The sequence below is a fragment of the Manduca sexta genome, chromosome 28 (assembly GCF_014839805.1).
Source record: "Manduca sexta isolate Smith_Timp_Sample1 chromosome 28, JHU_Msex_v1.0, whole genome shotgun sequence".
NCBI classification, from domain to species: Eukaryota; Metazoa; Arthropoda; class Insecta; order Lepidoptera; family Sphingidae; genus Manduca; species Manduca sexta.
In genome coordinates this window covers 6,982,732-6,999,992 of record NC_051142.1, presented here as the reverse complement: position 1 = coordinate 6,999,992, position 17,261 = coordinate 6,982,732, and the positions used below count along the sequence as shown (strand labels likewise).

Sequence of the window (17,261 nt, the reverse complement as noted above, 5' to 3'; positions counted from 1 at the left end):
ACAGCTTATACGAGTAAACACAAGTCACTTTTGCTCCCGCCGTGAGTTATTACTGACGTAATTTTCCGTGTAAACTACAAAGTTTGGGACTCGACAACGGCTACCATGGGAAGAAGCGCGGGATACGTGACTTTAAAAGTAAAACAAAGTAAAGATCTGTTAGGGGATAAACGAGCAGCTGCCTGCTTACTTTTGCGAGATCCCGCGCCTGGTTCTAATCCCGTAAAGCCCAGAAAACCGGCTAAATGCGGGAACGAAGTAATCCCGGGACAGGTGAGGCTAGAAGTGCCTCAAGTCGCGGATTTGACGACGATAGTTTGTTTACATTGTTATTGCTGCTTTTTTGGATCATGTTGTTTTTATGAAGCAATAAATAGCTTTTTTAATACGAAATGTTTTACTAACACGTAAACCATACAAACATATAATGATAGTAGAGAATGTATTTAAGAATTTGAGAACATACTACCATTATTTGAAACTGATTTGCTTCTTACAGAATGTTTTCTATAAATATTATGCAATTTAGTTGTAAATTTCTATTATTATTAAAGGTGTTCATGTGCTGCTACAAATTTAGTTACGATAATAATCTAGGTCCATAGATTCTAAGCATTGACGTACATATATAGTACATATATTTCGATGACCCTAGGTATTTACATGGGTAACTTAGCCAGTGACAGTTTGACATTATATTCATCTTCACTCTTACTCTTGTGTCCATATATCTCTTTATATTTAAGGCGTCGAGCTGATGCTGTATATTTGATGTCTAGAAACACTACACTGCTGAATAATTCTACATCTGTAATAGTAGCATTATTGTTGAAGGTCAAAATACAACACAATCTTCCGGCAATATGGTTGATATTGGTATTTTGATAGTGTTGACGCGAGGTGAGTTATATAGATCCTGGGGACCGGGTATTCAGTAGATTTAATAGGTATATATATTCTCATCGACAGACCTACTGAAGTCTATGTAAAACAACCAGAAATGGGGGTGATAAAATGATACCGAATACTGAATCTTGACATTCTCGACAATATTCCATCCAGTTTATAATCTTTATAAATGTATGAATCTTCTGATTATAGAAGGCACGTGTACATACGTTACACACTTCCAAACTAGGTTAAACTCAAGTGCTCTGTGTCATTAATACATAATCATTTTAGGAACAAGTGGAGTGTGGCACAACACTGTGAACGTGATTATATTTGCTTCTAGAAAATACACATGTACCATCTCCCTGTAGTAAATTCAATTCCAGCGCATCCCGCGTTATGCAGGCATGTCAACCTGCAACTTGTCTTATAATGCGTGACCGACTTGGAATGTAGTTAGCAAATACCAAGTTCTAGCTTGCAAGTTGGTCTTGTACCTACACATTTGTAAGTTCCTGTAGAGCGAATTTAATACATTATTCACCTTACTAAGTTATTATTGAGCTATCCTGTTCTGCCAGAAAAGAGAACATATTCTAATGCGGAAGGCATCAAATTTCGGGTGTCTGCCGATTTATATGTGATTATTAAGTGTATCAAAAGTATAAAGGTAAGTAATTTGAGATGGGTCCGTATCGGCAGCTACCTAACCCATTATAGTCACTCCAACAATATTTCTAAGTCGTCCATTACTTTGGCATTCTTTCTTTTTTGTAAAATGCCTTTTCTAATTAACGTTGGTAATACTCGTGTAAGTGGAATACAAAAGGATATTAACAAGATGTTGTTTTAAAGCAAGAGAGAACAAAATATGTTGCTAATATTATTAATTAATTCAATGGATGTATCTCTGGGCCTAAAATAAATATGATATTCAAGCATTATTATATTCACTTGCACAGGTTTTATGTGCCTGCCGTTATTTAGAGAATTTAATGCAATTGTTATATCTATGTAAAACAATTTCGTCTAACACTTCAAAATTGTTGCAAAAATGTTACGTTTAATCATCATCAGTTCACATATGTAAAAAAAATCCTAGCTTTTCAGTAACACTCTTTTCTGGATTTCTTTTATTACGATTAATTTATTTGTTTTAATAATAAATAAACATCAGTTAAATCCATAATATAAGAGCCTTGATAGAGCGTAGAGTTCTACTTAAACACATTTGGAAAATAGGCCTAAGTAATTGGTTACCCTAACATGGTGCACTCAATGATTGCAGTTGATAACGTTTGTGGCAAAATTGGAATAATTAAGTCAGAAATCAAACAGACTACAGCGCTGAAATGGTAATTGGTTTTAATTCAATCTCACACGTCGATGCTAGACGGTTTTGGATTGACGCATCCTGTGTATACGGCGATGTGCGCCAAATGTTTGAATAGAGTAAGAACTTCGGAGAGGGCATACTTAAGTACAGCGAAGTGTTTGCCGATAGAGGTGAGCATATTCGTGTTTCAACAAAATGTACTTGTCCGCAATATTGCGTACTAAAATAGCTTATGTATTCATACTTATATCTTGCGACTACACCGCTGAACCGCTTTTGATACAATTTTGCGTGGATATAGTTTGAGGTCCTTGGAACGACATGGCTATTTTTTATCCCGAAAATATATTATATAATGGGACTCATATCCTGGGAAACCGTTACGCGGGTGGAGACACGAGCAAAAGCTAGTTTTTAATTTTTTTAGATTTTTTTGATTGTGTAAATCAGGCGTGTTATTCTTATGACTTTCGATCATGATTGTATATTTATAAAAAAAAACTAAATGATATTATTTCATTTATAATTTAACGATGAACAGTTTACGATACGCTTGTTCTATGCATATTTTTTAATTATTCTTACTCAGTCCAGGATGTCAATATATCAATATTAACACTTACGCGACATATCCATACCCGATAAATCAACAATAAAATAAGTTAGTATGTAATGATTATAAAAAAGAACGAAAATATTATTTTTTTACTGTAATATATTATTCTAATAAAATTTAGATGTAAATGAAATATCAAACTTTTAATGAAGCATGTACTTACAAAAGAGTTATGACAAATAAAAATGTCAAAAAGAATTAAGCATTATTCATACGACAAAAGTTTTTAATGAGCTCCTTTATTCTTATAAAAAATTACTAATTTGTTTCGAAGTTTCTAACCCGTTATTAACTTTTATCGTCTTTTAGCGAAAGTACTTTATTCTGTAAATAAGTAATACAAACTTCGTACGATAGATAAGTATTTAAACTGATTTATTTAGTCACAATCCCTATTTCGAACCAATTGGTAAATTGAGGTAACGTGGCACAAAAAAATATTTTCCTGAAAATATAAAAATATGGATATTACTGATAAAGCAACGGCGCGAAGGGAAATTTATGAAACATTAAGATTGTGTAGCTTCTGTATTCGTCGGATAGGCCTTTCGTTTATTGACGAGCTTCCGAAGACAATAATTGAGAAGTTTAAATCTTACATGTCTTTTGTGATATCGTCGTCTTTGTTAATTTTGATGTTGTTAGGCGAATACGCCTATGTGGCTGGGCAGATGATCAACTCGGCCTCCATAGAGGACTTCGTCGGCAGCTATTTGCATATAGCTGGCTACGACACTATGAGTAAGTATTTATACTGTTATCCGATTTTATAGAGCGTAAAATACATAGATAGAAATTAGCAAGTATCTTTAGATTTGAATTGAAGTGAATGCAAATGTGTTCTGGCTACTAAAGTCAAGTTGCCAATTACTTAAGCGTAGAGATGAGATTAGATAAGATGTTTAATATTTGTAGTGCTTTCGTAGTATATAGAATAGGAACGAATCAGCGAGGTATAGGGTTAGGTGAGAAATATTTGGCTTTAATGGTAATTAATTTCGAACTTTCTTTATGGTAATTGCTCAGTCACGATATAAGTTCGCAGGTTGTCTTTAAAACTTTTCACAGATTCTTAGAAATATTTAATTAATAGGTAAGATTTTCTTATATAATCGTAGTTCTACTCAAAGTACGAAGTTACTATAGTTTTAAATCACCCGTGACAGTTGGTTTAAATTTCACCGCTCTGATAAGATAGTTTAGATTTATTGTCCTATAAAAAATATATTCTTCTATAGACCTATAGTGCAGGTGACTGTGAAAATGGAAATCTGGTTAATTGGCTCAAGACCAATAAAGAGTGGAAAAAGGGTGGCCTTTGTCATGCAGAAAGATAGCATCGACCGAAAAAGAATAATTTGCTTTTTCAGGTTTCGGAAAGTTGATTACAATTTGGTACAAGCGAAGTACTTTTAGACAACTTGTGAGCGAATTGGCGGATATCTGGCCGGTGTCAATTAAAGATAAGGAAGCTGCTCAGATCAAACGAGACAGTCTCTCCGCATTGAAACATAGACAGATTTGTAAGGATTTTGACATTGAGTTTTTTTTATGAACCTAAAAGCGGCAAATGAGGCATTTCACGTGATGTCAGCGCCTCAAAGTATTCATAATATCGACTTGTTATCGAATTCAGAGTAAATGAAGCTATTTTAAATAATATCGATTTAATTTGTCTAAAATACTATAAGTCAGAGATTGCGCCATCAAGATCTTCCCCGAAGATAAAAACTCTTTACTTATTGTAAAAGAATTTTGAATTAAGATGCATTCGATGGTATTAAATGATGTCTGTAAAATATTTACTAATTAACCTGGGTATAAATATTTACACTTCTGCCTACTCCTTACTCTGATAAAATCGCGCCCTTGTAAAAAAGTAGAGTTGTGTTTTGTGTACCTAGACTAGTTGAAAAGTCATTATAAATAAAATAATTGTTCATAGCTATGTTTGATACCATTATGTATTTTAAAGCTGTGTAGTTCATTGTGCAATTCCAGTATATGCATTTTGGAACGTGCTTGGCGTATGGCTCTACAATTTAACGCCCATTGCCATATTGTTGTATCGTAAAATCCGAGGCACACCTGGCGAATTGGGCTTTATATGGCAGATGTTGTACCCCTTTGACAAAACAAAGCCGTTTTATCACGAGTTAGTGTACATTTTTGAAACATTTTCAGGTTAGTAAAATATTAACAAATAATGCACGTTAACCAAAAATATTTTTGGCTATTTTAGACCATATTTTTAAAAAATATTTTAACGTAATTTTTTATATTTTTATCTTAAGAGCGTTGTTGTCTTATTCAAAATATTGCTTAAATAGCTACCATTTACTGTGATAAATATGAGTCATATTCTTATTTATTTATTAATGTTTCCTGTTTAAGTATAGAGATATTAATGTTTACTGTTTAAATATTTATATGTTAGATTTTATGCCGAATAAAAATCATCACTTATTTACTTGTTCATATTTAAATTGATGTTGCGATATACGTTATTCTCGTACAAAAATTATGAATGCAAAAATTTGATAGTTTATTATTTATTCATGCTGTAACGCGTGAAGGGGTTTATATGATATCAATATTTATATACATGTCATCTGTACTTCGCTTACAAACAGATTATATTAATTTTTATTTATGAACAAAATAGGACAAAATATTTAAATCAGGGCTGATTTTTTAATCGTCAAATATAGATATTCGTCATAAAATGCAACACAAACCAATACAATATTACAGTTGAATAAATAAAATCATTGTTTATTTGTCTTACTTTAAAATTAAATCAGGTTATAACATATTTTATCAGATAAATTATTTAATGATTCAAAAACTGAACTTATAGCTTTTTCACGATATATAAGTAAACGTCAATTGTCGAATATAATATGCAGCGCCCAAATACACGAAAAAGTAATTATATACATTAACTATCTTATTCGTTAACTGGCGAGTAACATAGAACTTAGTTAAACAGGCCCTGAATGAGAAAAAAAGTTTGAAATAAGTACCTATTCAAAGGCAAAACTAGAATAAAACAGATTTACCAATCCCCAGGGGTGATATCAGTGTGCTGCATGCTTGGCTCGGACTTGCTGTTCATGACAATGTCTAGCCATATCAGCATGTTGCTGCGTCTCCTGCAAGTGCAAATACGTCGCTTGGGAACAACGGGCTCCAGTAACGAGAACCTAGAGAACTGTTATCAAGACATCGCAGCTGTAGTTCAGATTCATCAGAGACTTATTAAGTAAGAATATGACTATTTTATTTACCGTAATGCACAATAAATATTATTGTTAATTATAAATATTATTTCTGGAAAATGATATCGACTGGTAGAGGCTTGTGTCCAGCATGCGGTTAGTATACAATACAGGATTATTATACGACTGAAAAAATAATGTGTAAAGACAATACATGATTCATCGAAATTTATTATCGAACGAAAAACGTTCAAAAATAGCCGGCTGAGCATGATATTTGATGTCGATAGGGTGTATGTAGTTTTTAGTGTCATGAATAGGCATGTGGACAGAGGTTTTGCTAACGACTGTTAGCTCACTCCGCCGTTGTGGGATGGGGATTGTGTTATCGAGACCGCTCCTATATACGGTATAAACTAATACTGGAATAGCTTCACTATTTTTAATTTACATTTGTTTAAGTACTTAAGTGAGAACTATATAATTAGTTAAATATATCTGCTTAGTAATTATAGATGAGGTAAATAATATAATTGTAAACCTATAAGACTTACAGGTTGAATGTTGTAGGTATATAAACCACCTGGAAGATGCATTCTCGGTGGTCAACCTGATCAACGTTCTTTTGAGTTCTGTTAATATTTGCTGCGTTGTTTTTACTATAGTGGTAAGTATATATTTAATTTCACAAGGTTTGGTTCTTTATCTAAAAGATAAGCCGATTTATGGTTTGAAGAAACAGTGATAGTTTAAAATGTAATGTGGATGAATTTTTCGTAGTAGGATTCGGGAAATTGTTTTTTATAAGTCGTCCTTACTTATCGACTGTCCTAATATATGATTATAATTATTTATTAAGCACACCATTAGCAATGCTATCTGTCTTTAAAGATAAGTAATTGCTGTAAGTAATTAATAAAGTTGAATAAAAGATGTTTTACTGACATGAGTGTTTATTTCGAAGGGAGGTAACCATGCAAAAGGTTACATTTTACAACAGGAATTATTATTACATTCAAATATTATTTTTTTATATAAAAACCTAATTAACGTGCGCACTATGCCCGCTCGCTTGCTTCGCCTGTTCATTACGCAACCAAAACGACAAACTCGCAATAAAACTTTAAGCTGCAAGTTTATTTCAGTTCCTTGAGCCGTGGATTGAGATGAGCAATAAGTTTTTCCTCGGCGCCGCCCTCACGCAGATGGGAATAGTGTGTTGGTATGCCGACGATATATACAGAGCGGTATGTTATTGCTTCCTATTTACTAGATTGCACTTGCACTGGCTGTAAATTCTACACACAAATTAGTTTTTGTGGCGAATTGTGAAGAATGAAGATATCTGTAGAATAAACGAATAAGTTTTTATTATTTTAGTCGGCTCTCTTTGATATATTGTAAAACAAAGTCTGTCTGAACGCGACAAATTCCAAAACTACCGAACGGATTACGATGAAATTCGGTATAGAGATAATTTGAGGCTCTGGGAAGGACATAGTTACTTTTTATACGAAGTGATAATTCTATACAGTTACAATGCTGTTTTGTATCTCACAACGAACCGAATTGAGGAATTAGGTTTTACGACGCACCAAAATGTTCCCCTCTACTTTAATGTTGTTTAATAAACAGATTTCATTTACAAATAAGGGGTTAATGAAGAAAATAATATGGTTTACATATTATGGAATAGGTACTTAGAAAAAATAATTGGCGTAATTGTGTTTACTGGTGAGGGTAATTGTCTCGCAACAATTTATCGGAGCTCCACTGTATGCTACATGTATACTCTTATACAAATGTATAAGATTTATATGTATAAGAGTATAAGAACCATTGTTTTTATTTAACTTTCCTTCTACCGGTTTTATGGTTAACTTTCTTGTAGCAGGGTAAACCAACGTGCACTCTTAAGCAAACAAGAATAAATGTATTTACAATACGGGTGTAAATGTACAATAAGAATTACCCGTAACATAACAATTAACATTTTTTTTCCTCGGATATGTCTAGTGCATTCCACAATACATTCAATTTCATTCAAATACAGAATATTTTCCCAGTCTCCCCTCACAATAGTCATTGTCAAATGGCATAACATCGTCCACATTCATAGAAAGTACTCTTGTAGTTTCCTTACGATTTCAATAGACGGTACCATTTGATACGAGTATTTTGAACATAGAGTGTGGGAGTATCGGATGCTGTGTACGAGAGCGGTTGGTACAATAGCGACGCGCGCAGTCGCAGGCTGCTGCTAGTAGTGCTTCAGAGGTATTCACCATTTATATTTTAATTACCTTCATAATAGTAAGGATTGAATGTTATTTTATGAGATTATATTTGCGCTTCAAAATATCATCTGTATACGTTTCGTTTCTTATGTTTTGTATAAAAGTTTTAAGTTATATTACAGCGTTTCATATATTTAAAATTATATGTAATTATAATTGAATACTTTCAGGTCTCAGAAACCTCTATATTTCACGGCTTTGAAGTTTCGTTCAATTACAATGTCTACATACAGTTCGGTAAGTAATATTTGTATAATTTCCATTAATAGACAACCTATTTGATCTATCTTTGATTCTCTTTTCTTCAGTTTTATGATGAAACTTAGTGCATCGTGCTGTATATCTTTTTTTGGATGCATATGACGATCGCGTACAATTGTAATTTGGGCACAAATATTTATAATAAAGGATACAGTATTAAAAATCGGTTATAATCACATAAATTTAAATGTTCGGGCGAACGTTTTTACAGAACTAAGCCATTATATCAACGTACATTCAGATGCGAGAGATAATAACACTGCACGTTAAGATTTTTAATATTCATGCCAGTGTTATATTTTCAGATCCTGACAACTGCGTATTCATATTTCACGTTGTTGTACACATCGTACCGTCGTGATTAAAATATACGTTGCTTATAAAGTATGCGTCGTTGTAACTTGGCAGAAATAAATCGCACGAAGATAGAATAATGTATCATTATAAACCTAAATGTATGTCTGAAATTTTATGTTAAAAAAAATACTTGACTTATAAAGAGATGTATAGAGAGATGCGGACTTTTCTTTAAGGAACTAATTTAATATGATATATAAGATTAAGTTTACCGTAACTATGTATTTGTTTTCAGAAATAATTTCTCAAGTAAGTATCCCTTATGATTTCTTTGACACATTTTACTATGCCGATGTTTACAAGCGAGGGTCATAACTTACGAACCAAGCAATTTATTTGGTGGTTTGTGTTGTAAAGAATGGTCACTTTAATAGTTTAATACAAAATGTGTAGTGCTTCAAATTGTAATTTATCTGGAACGAAGTTAATTCCTATAAATAGCCGTTTCAATTATAATTAAATTGTTGAATATTAATCATGTAGCTATTCGTAAACAAAGCTTTACAGTAGATTGAAATATATTAATTGAAATTCATTGCCCTTTTATGTTTTATTAATTAAAAAAATTGTTTCCTATTCCATTTTTCCAGTTATTGTAATTAATTTGCTTGGCATGTTGGCTTTGCCGTAACACGAACAAACATTTTTTAATTTTTAAACCATATTCAAATACATCATGATTTTTATCATAATTTTTTAAGCAATTATCAACACTACATCAATAAAATTGAATTCTGGAAATCGAGTCATGATTGAAAAAAAATACTACATAAATTTGTATTGGTTATAGGTGTACTCACATTTTAACAAAGCCACTTTAAATTTCCATTTTTTTAAATTAAAAATTACAAAACAATGCGTTATCTTTTGCTGCTTTCAACATCATCTTGAGACAAGAAATGTTAAGTCGTATACTGCTGTCGTTGCTGCCGACAATGTCCTGCAAACCACATGGCAGAGTGGGGATTGTTATCTGAATTAGAGAAAGCGATTACTAGATGAACTCTCATACGGGAGTGTTATTACTCAGTTACAATTACAAATGAAATTGAGTTCTCTCTCTTTGTCTCTAAATTATTTTTAGTTTAATTTGGGAACAACAAAGAGTATTTTCATTGTACAAGTAATGTACCTACTCAAAGTCGTCTAAAATTACAAACGTATTCCTTTGTCCTTAGTAACCGGCAAAGAAAACGTAGTTGGACTAACGTTTAAAATCGCTGGGTACTGTCGGATCACCTTTTATTATTCTAACATTCAACATTTTATACTTTAAAATATTTATAAATTACAATACAATAAATTATAAAGCCATTGTTTGTATTAAATTTATATTTCAGTATTTATAATAGATATATTTTAAATGCAGTGCAATCACGTACATTATAAATTAAATTTTGATAAAACCACTGTGTCCCTAATTCCGCAATATAGTACGCAATAAGATTTTGATGATGTATTTGAATTTGGACTCTATCTTGCCGTCGGCTGTATTGCTCATCCACATTTCAAAGGCGTGTATATGGTTGCGAACATGCTAATTCAATATGCATCATACTAATGCTGTAGTTAACATGATCGGACGTTTGTAACTGAGCGAATATTCTAGATAGAATATTGTAATATCGCTGGCTTACTATTACAAGGTTCTATGGTATTTTTTTTCCTTAAATGGAATTATATATGTATTTACATAAATCTGTTTTGTTTTCAATATATACTTGCAATAATCCCGTAAGATAAATAGGGGAACCATGAGTTTGTGTTTTCTAACTTTTATCAACATGAAAATTTTAAATCTATTTTTGTTGTAAGTTAATTAAAAAATAATATAGGACCTTGTAATAGTAAACCAGTGAATCATATCAACATAATATATAGATTATCAAAGTGGTTGAACAAATTCAAAATTTCAAATGGCCTTTTGCCCAACATTATGTTTACTTCACAAAAATAAAATTAAAACAAAAATAAATCATACAAACAAATAAAAACTGTTTCAATGAAACTTAACGTGTATAGGCGATATGAAACTTTGAATTAGTTCCGCTACTTAAGTGGCTGTGCATACACCATTTCTATGGATTCATTTTATTTATAAAAAACTATTAAACGCAATAAGAGGTGTTTAAAAACCAGGAGATCAGGTGATTGACATCATAAATCAATATTCTTATTTTTTCTTTAACTTATTATATGGTTCTAGGATCATTATCAATAATAATATCATATTTTATAGACTGACTTTAACCTTACCAAGTACAACCTTTTAACAACGTATCTATAGTAAATTTAAGATACAATATAACGGTATTGGCTGGTCAGTCTTGCAATAGAATCTAGAATCCATGCAATGTCCCGGGAGAAAGCGGGTGTTATGTATGTGATAGGGTATTCCTACGTGTCGCAGTAAATCAGCGTAGTCGCCTATCAAACGTCAGCCAAACGAGACTCGTGAATGTTCGGCTTGTTGGATCGGTACAGCACTATGTATTCGTATTTCATACTACGGACATGCGAGCTGACAATGTTGGTAAAGACGAATTGTTTGTAACAATTGTCCACAAAACATGAATTCAAACAAATCATATATAAGCGATTTGCGATTGAAATCGTAAATTGGAACAAAGTTTAATCATTGATAATTTTCGAGGTTAGGTTAAGCTTCTTTTGCGTTTAATGACTTGTATTGTATTCTTAGAGCTCATGCCAAAACGATACAAATCACTAGCGGAGCGTGACACAATTGCCGGCGTTGTAATGGAGGCCACTTGGGCCGATCGGCGTTCCCGAAGACAGCGGGCGAGCGGAGGAAGCGCGGCCATCACTCGCCACTAATGTCTCTGGCCCCAACTTAACGTCCACTCGTAAATCAGCCCTTGTACCACTCCACACGACAGAATAATTTCCACCATCCAAACAAACATCATCTCTAACGATCCCTAATCTACCTCCCGAAAATTCCGACGATGAAACGCCTTATCGTCGGCATACGATTTAATTAAAATTTTACACACGTAACCCGATGCAGACGTTAAAAAGTAATTTTAACATGTTTAACTGGAAAAGCCATGTGTCTGAAAATATGACTCGCTCGTGCAGATTTTATTCGATGCGGGTAATAAATGTGTCGGTTGTGAGATTGATTTTATTTTGTTTGGTACAATGTGGGAGTGTTTCGCGCGGATGTAAGTTATTGAATGTTTTACATAGCGCGGTCATGGAGTTTCATGGAAACAATGTACTGAATTGTTTTCGTTTTACACATTCTGTTCGGCGCTGAAATATTTAAAATGGCCTGAGCATTGTTTTATCGTAAAGTTAAATATTGCAAAAAATAGTGTCATGTAAAATATATGGACATACGGAATTGAGCCACATACAAAGTATGCAAAATCTGCTATGTTATAGTGCTAACTACTATGTATTCAGTATCGACTATAAATAAATATGGATCTTTCCGACCCGGGTGGTTCCAAAATAAATTAATGTGACGTAATCTTTGTCGCGGGTTTAGCTATTGTGCTCCCACGCCAATGCTATTTCTTTAAGATCGGCGACTAACAACGATTTCTTTAGCATTTTAATGTAATATTGGAATTGTACTTTAAATGCATTTAAGCGGGGATGATAATTATTTATCCCTTCGTGACCTACTTGCTCAGATTAGGAAATTTTATATAAACAGTTAAATAATATCAAAACAAAAAAGTAATATTAAAACAAAACAACCACCCATGTCGCCTTTATCCCTGAAGGGATAGCCAGAGATGCAACCAGAGAATCTAATCTTTGTTCCGTCATTTATCGCCATGCTGGGCACAGATTTCGGACTCCGGGTTGATACTGAGCAGAAAAACCCAACATCACTTGCCCGACCCGGGATTCGAACCTCGGACCTCAGAGTGGTTTCGTATCGTGCATGCAATACAACAGCGTCACTGGGGCAGGATAAGCAAAAAAAACGGCAATATCTATCCTGTAAATAACATTAGTAGTTCATTTTTTTTTGGCTCTAAAATGAATTCAGCTTTAACTCGCCTTTTTCATCCTGGTACGTTAAATGGTCTAGTTTAGATGGTCAAAACCAAGACTAAGAATTTAAGACCCTTATAAGTGATTGTAATTACGCTGGCCTGTACTTTTATCCTGCAAAGATTTAAAGGTATATGAAGTCTAAACTAAGTATGATTGTCATTTGCATTCAGTAGCACGTGAAGAAAAATGTGAAATGCGCTGTTCAAATGTTTTTGACTATGTGTGTGGAGTCGCTGAGGCAGATGGCATCCGCGTCATACATAAGTTCCAGAACATTTGTCATCTAAACAGGATACGATGCCGTTTGAGGAATATTTTGGGTGTGTATTTTACTATAAAATATTAATAACTAACCTTCACTCGCGGCACTGCACTCTTAAAAATCCATAATTTTTCCAAAGGAAAGAAAACCTAGATTATGTCACGCTATAAAATTTCATATCTATACATTGCTGCGTCAAAACTTGTAAAAACCATTAATCACTCACATTTATAATAAACGGAGTATTACTTATTCGATTATAGTATTAACTACCATTATTACCGATGTATCGATAATCGATATAGAACGTGAAGCAATCGAGGGTGTTTACTAGTTTGGGTGTTTAATATTACTATGCAGTTGTAAACAACGCTTTCTCCGCGTCGGGATTATTAAATCAACAGCTGTCTGCATGCACATCGCACACGGATTTATCAAATAAAGTAGAATATAAAAGGCAAGCATGTTATGGGTGCTATATGTATGACGGATAAATACAATCGTAAAGCCTTTATGAGGCAAACGAGGCAAATAGGTAAACACTATTCACGGTTTCTTTATTATAAAGAGTTTTTTTTTTTTGTGTAGGCCAGTAAATGAAGAAGTATATCACCTAATATTATTATCTCTAGCGTCAATGAATATCACAATACTAAAAGAATCATGCTCTAGCTGGCGACTGTAAGGAAGATGAATTAGGAAGTGAGGCCGTTGTTCGGCCCTCTGAAAATCACACTTACCATTCAGTATTCACAACCTATGTAGTTGGCCCATTCATTTGTAGACAAATATTTTTTGGGTGCGGTGAGGTCTACTACTTTGTTTGCCTTTGATTCACGCAGAAACGGAGCAACGTAACGAGTTGATTTTTGCATAGATTTTTTATCGGCTGTCGGCTTACAGACAATGTTACTGTAAATACGTAGTGTGTTTAAAAAGTATCGAGAATTTCGTGTATTTTCAAAAAATATTTATTTATTCGTGAATATCTACTTTGTCCCCTTCAAAGTAATCCACCTGGGATATTTTGCCAGGGATATTTTTATACACTTGTGCCAACGATTTTTCCAATCTTCCAAGCACTTCAAAAAATCATTTTTTTGTATCTTGTTCAGCTCCTCCTTCGATGCCGTCTTTATCTCGTCAATCGTGGTGTAACGTAGTCCTTTCATGGCCTCTTCAGTTCAGGTAACAAAAAAAAGTCACAGGGTGGCTGCGGTATCATTAGTGTGTTGTTTCTGGCCAAGAAGTCGCGTACAAGCAGCGATGTGTGAGCAGGGGCGTTATTGAAATTGAGCAATTTTGGTACGAATTTTGCGGCGACCCGTCTCATGCCCAAATTATCGATTAAAATCGAATGGCACGAGCCAATCGATATGCCTAGGTCCTCGGCAATTTCTTTAACGATGATTCGACGATTGGCCAATACCATTTTCTTCACTTCATCAATTTTTTCGTCTGTTGTTGAAGAGCTCGGGCGTCCGGCACGCTCTTCGTCGTTCACATCTTCTCGGCCTTCTGAAAACATTTTGTACCACCGCTAAACGTTCCTTTTGTCCAAAGTAGCTTCTCCGTATGCCACAGTCGACATTCGGAATGCATCCGCGCACTTAATTTCGTTTTACTCACAAAATTTGATACAGGTTCTTTGTTCCATTTTTTTGAATAGGTAAAAATCAAAGACGAACCAAAACACGTGCAAGCAAAGCAGCTGTCAACAATTAACTGAACATTCAAAATGGCCGAACTTGTCAGCATAAGTGAGAGACATATGTACCTACATAACGCCACAAAAAAATTGAAATTCGAATATACGTAACCCGCGAAAATTCTAAATTCGCGATACTTTTTGAACACACCTCGTACTAGCAAATAATAAGGTAAACGAGAAATTAAATGAGATATTTTTTATAGATATTTCCCAAGTTCCTGACAGAATGTGCAACATAAAGAAAACTTACATGAATAGTCGCCGAGTAAATGATTTCAGCATTGTCGGAGCGCATCAGGCTTGCAACCACACTTGTCCTACATACTGCATAGACACTTACGAGCCTGCGTGTGCGCAGATTTGGAAAACAAACATGAAATCGTACACTTACAGACCTATGATAAATCATTGTCACATCGACTTGTTCTCCTGTGCTGTTGGAGTCAGTGAGTTAAGGAGATTGCATAATGTTTTGTTTACACGACAAAATGAATACGAATGAATCTGTTCAAAATTGTGTTGAATTAAAAAGTAAAAAGTTTATTAAGCCCTATACAATGCGCTTCATACCACAACTCTATAGTATAATGTAGAAACAATCTATATTAAAATAATGTTCCAATACGCCTTTGTACCGACGAGCCAAAACCGTCATTATTTTTTCATAATATGTCCAATAATTCAATAACAGTTATTTTTTAGTCTACTAGTAGTTCTAAGAAAACATGCTTCTAAGATATTTACCTCAGTAGCTTACATGATATATTTCCATTCTTGTGTATGTAGGCTAAGGCAAAGTATTAGATTTGTGGAATTGGGACAAAGAAATATTCTATTTCGCCTTTTCCATAAAAAATTCGGCGGCATTTATAGGATTTTCTGTTCAAATAACGAAATAAAAGTTTTTATGGCACAAAATAACTATGGATAAGGCGGAAAGATCAGTAATAATAATATATCAAGAGAGCGATAATTTCCTCCCCTGCACACACCTTATTAGATGGATGGCTTTCGTTCTGACAATGTCAGTGCCAGAGGGAATAAATAACCAACAGTTCTGATTTAATGCCTCTGTGATTAGTTTGGTGTACAATATTTTTATAATAAAACAAAACTAAAGTAACTGCGCTAATATATTTTGACAGGCAGAGACATACTATAAATCATTGTCTTTTTAGTAATATTGTTTTTACTGATATTGAATTAAAAGTGATTAAAAAATATATAGGAACTTTTTTTTATATGACTTATATTTACATATATTTTATTAATTAATAAGTAATTATATTTTCAGATGTGACTATTCAACCTTTGGGAAAGTGCTACAAAAATCCGTCTGGACTCTTGTTCATGTCTCAAGTGGCTGCTATGAAATCCCTCAGGCTGCTAGACGACACGCCATAGACCCCCCGTATCTACCGGCTACTGCAAAAATACAACACCGATAAGTTTTCTAAGACGCAGATATTATCATAAATAGGATATAAAAATGATTAAGTCTTTTTAATTTGTTTGGATATCCTGCAATAAGTTTATTACTGCGTTCAGAAATAATGTAACGAAGTTGTCACTTTTGTTCATTTGGGTGACTCTTGACTTTCATAGTTTTCAGATTTTCTAAATTAGATATATTTCCACAATATATAAGACTAAAGAACATAAATACAAACAAAATCGTAAAGTAAAAAAAACGATATGAATTATAGTTAAAGTATGAGAAATAGTGAATGGAATATACCTACCTTTTAATCGAAATATCACTTTGTTTTGACATCATGATACAAGTAACCTTAGCTAATAATAGATGTTGGTTGCGTATTATGTTCGGTTTCCTACCATTACTTTCGTATTATCTTCCCTTAAGAGCCAAAAACTAATCGTTTCGGACCCAAAAGGCTAATGGTATTATTATAATAGCTAAGTCAGTTCACTTAATGCTATCCTCGCTTATATTAATAGGCATTTTAATTAAATTTCTAATTCGAACTTAAGACATTTTGGAGACGTGTATTGTTCGTAATGGTGTCTATGTAAAACTTGTTTTTAGATCATTACGAGGCTATTTAACAATAAGAAAAAAAAAAAAAAAATTAATATATGAAAAACATTTAATTCGCAGTTTAATTTAGTTTTCGCAGTGTTTTAACCGTATAATAGACAATTTCTGAATGTTAAAAGACTGAACAAACAGTCCGAAGCGTGGTTTAAAGAGATGAACCGAGTGGAAAGTTTTTTCTACATTTGAAACGGCGAAATGAATTGAAGCGAGCA

General features: G+C 33.4%; 2 protein-coding genes across 3 annotated transcripts; both read left to right on the top strand.

Annotated features, from left to right (window-relative positions):
- The first annotated feature begins 111 nt into the window (after positions 1-111).
- Positions 112-10,212, top strand: LOC115445742 (odorant receptor 4). Its single transcript, XM_037444746.1, has 10 exons — positions 112-273; positions 2,343-2,397; positions 3,489-3,584; positions 4,214-4,366; positions 5,916-6,108; positions 6,635-6,731; positions 7,210-7,311; positions 8,253-8,341; positions 8,532-8,598; positions 8,928-10,212. Exons 3-10 carry the CDS (start codon positions 3,515-3,517, stop codon positions 8,985-8,987), a joined length of 831 nt encoding a protein of 276 aa, XP_037300643.1. The 5' UTR covers positions 112-273; positions 2,343-2,397; positions 3,489-3,514; the 3' UTR covers positions 8,988-10,212.
- Positions 10,213-12,013: 1,801 nt separating this feature from the next.
- LOC115445786 lies at positions 12,014-16,483 on the top strand. 2 transcript variants are annotated; one of them, XM_030172216.2, is made up of 4 exons: positions 12,014-12,167; positions 13,191-13,337; positions 15,194-15,436; positions 16,285-16,483. In XM_030172216.2, exons 1-4 carry the CDS (start codon positions 12,032-12,034, stop codon positions 16,392-16,394), a joined length of 636 nt encoding a protein of 211 aa, XP_030028076.2. In that variant the 5' UTR covers positions 12,014-12,031; the 3' UTR covers positions 16,395-16,483. The 2 variants fall into 2 exon arrangements, with proteins under 2 accessions (XP_030028076.2, XP_030028075.2); XM_030172215.2 differs by having other exon boundaries at positions 13,188-13,337.
- The last annotated feature ends 778 nt before the right edge of the window (positions 16,484-17,261 follow it).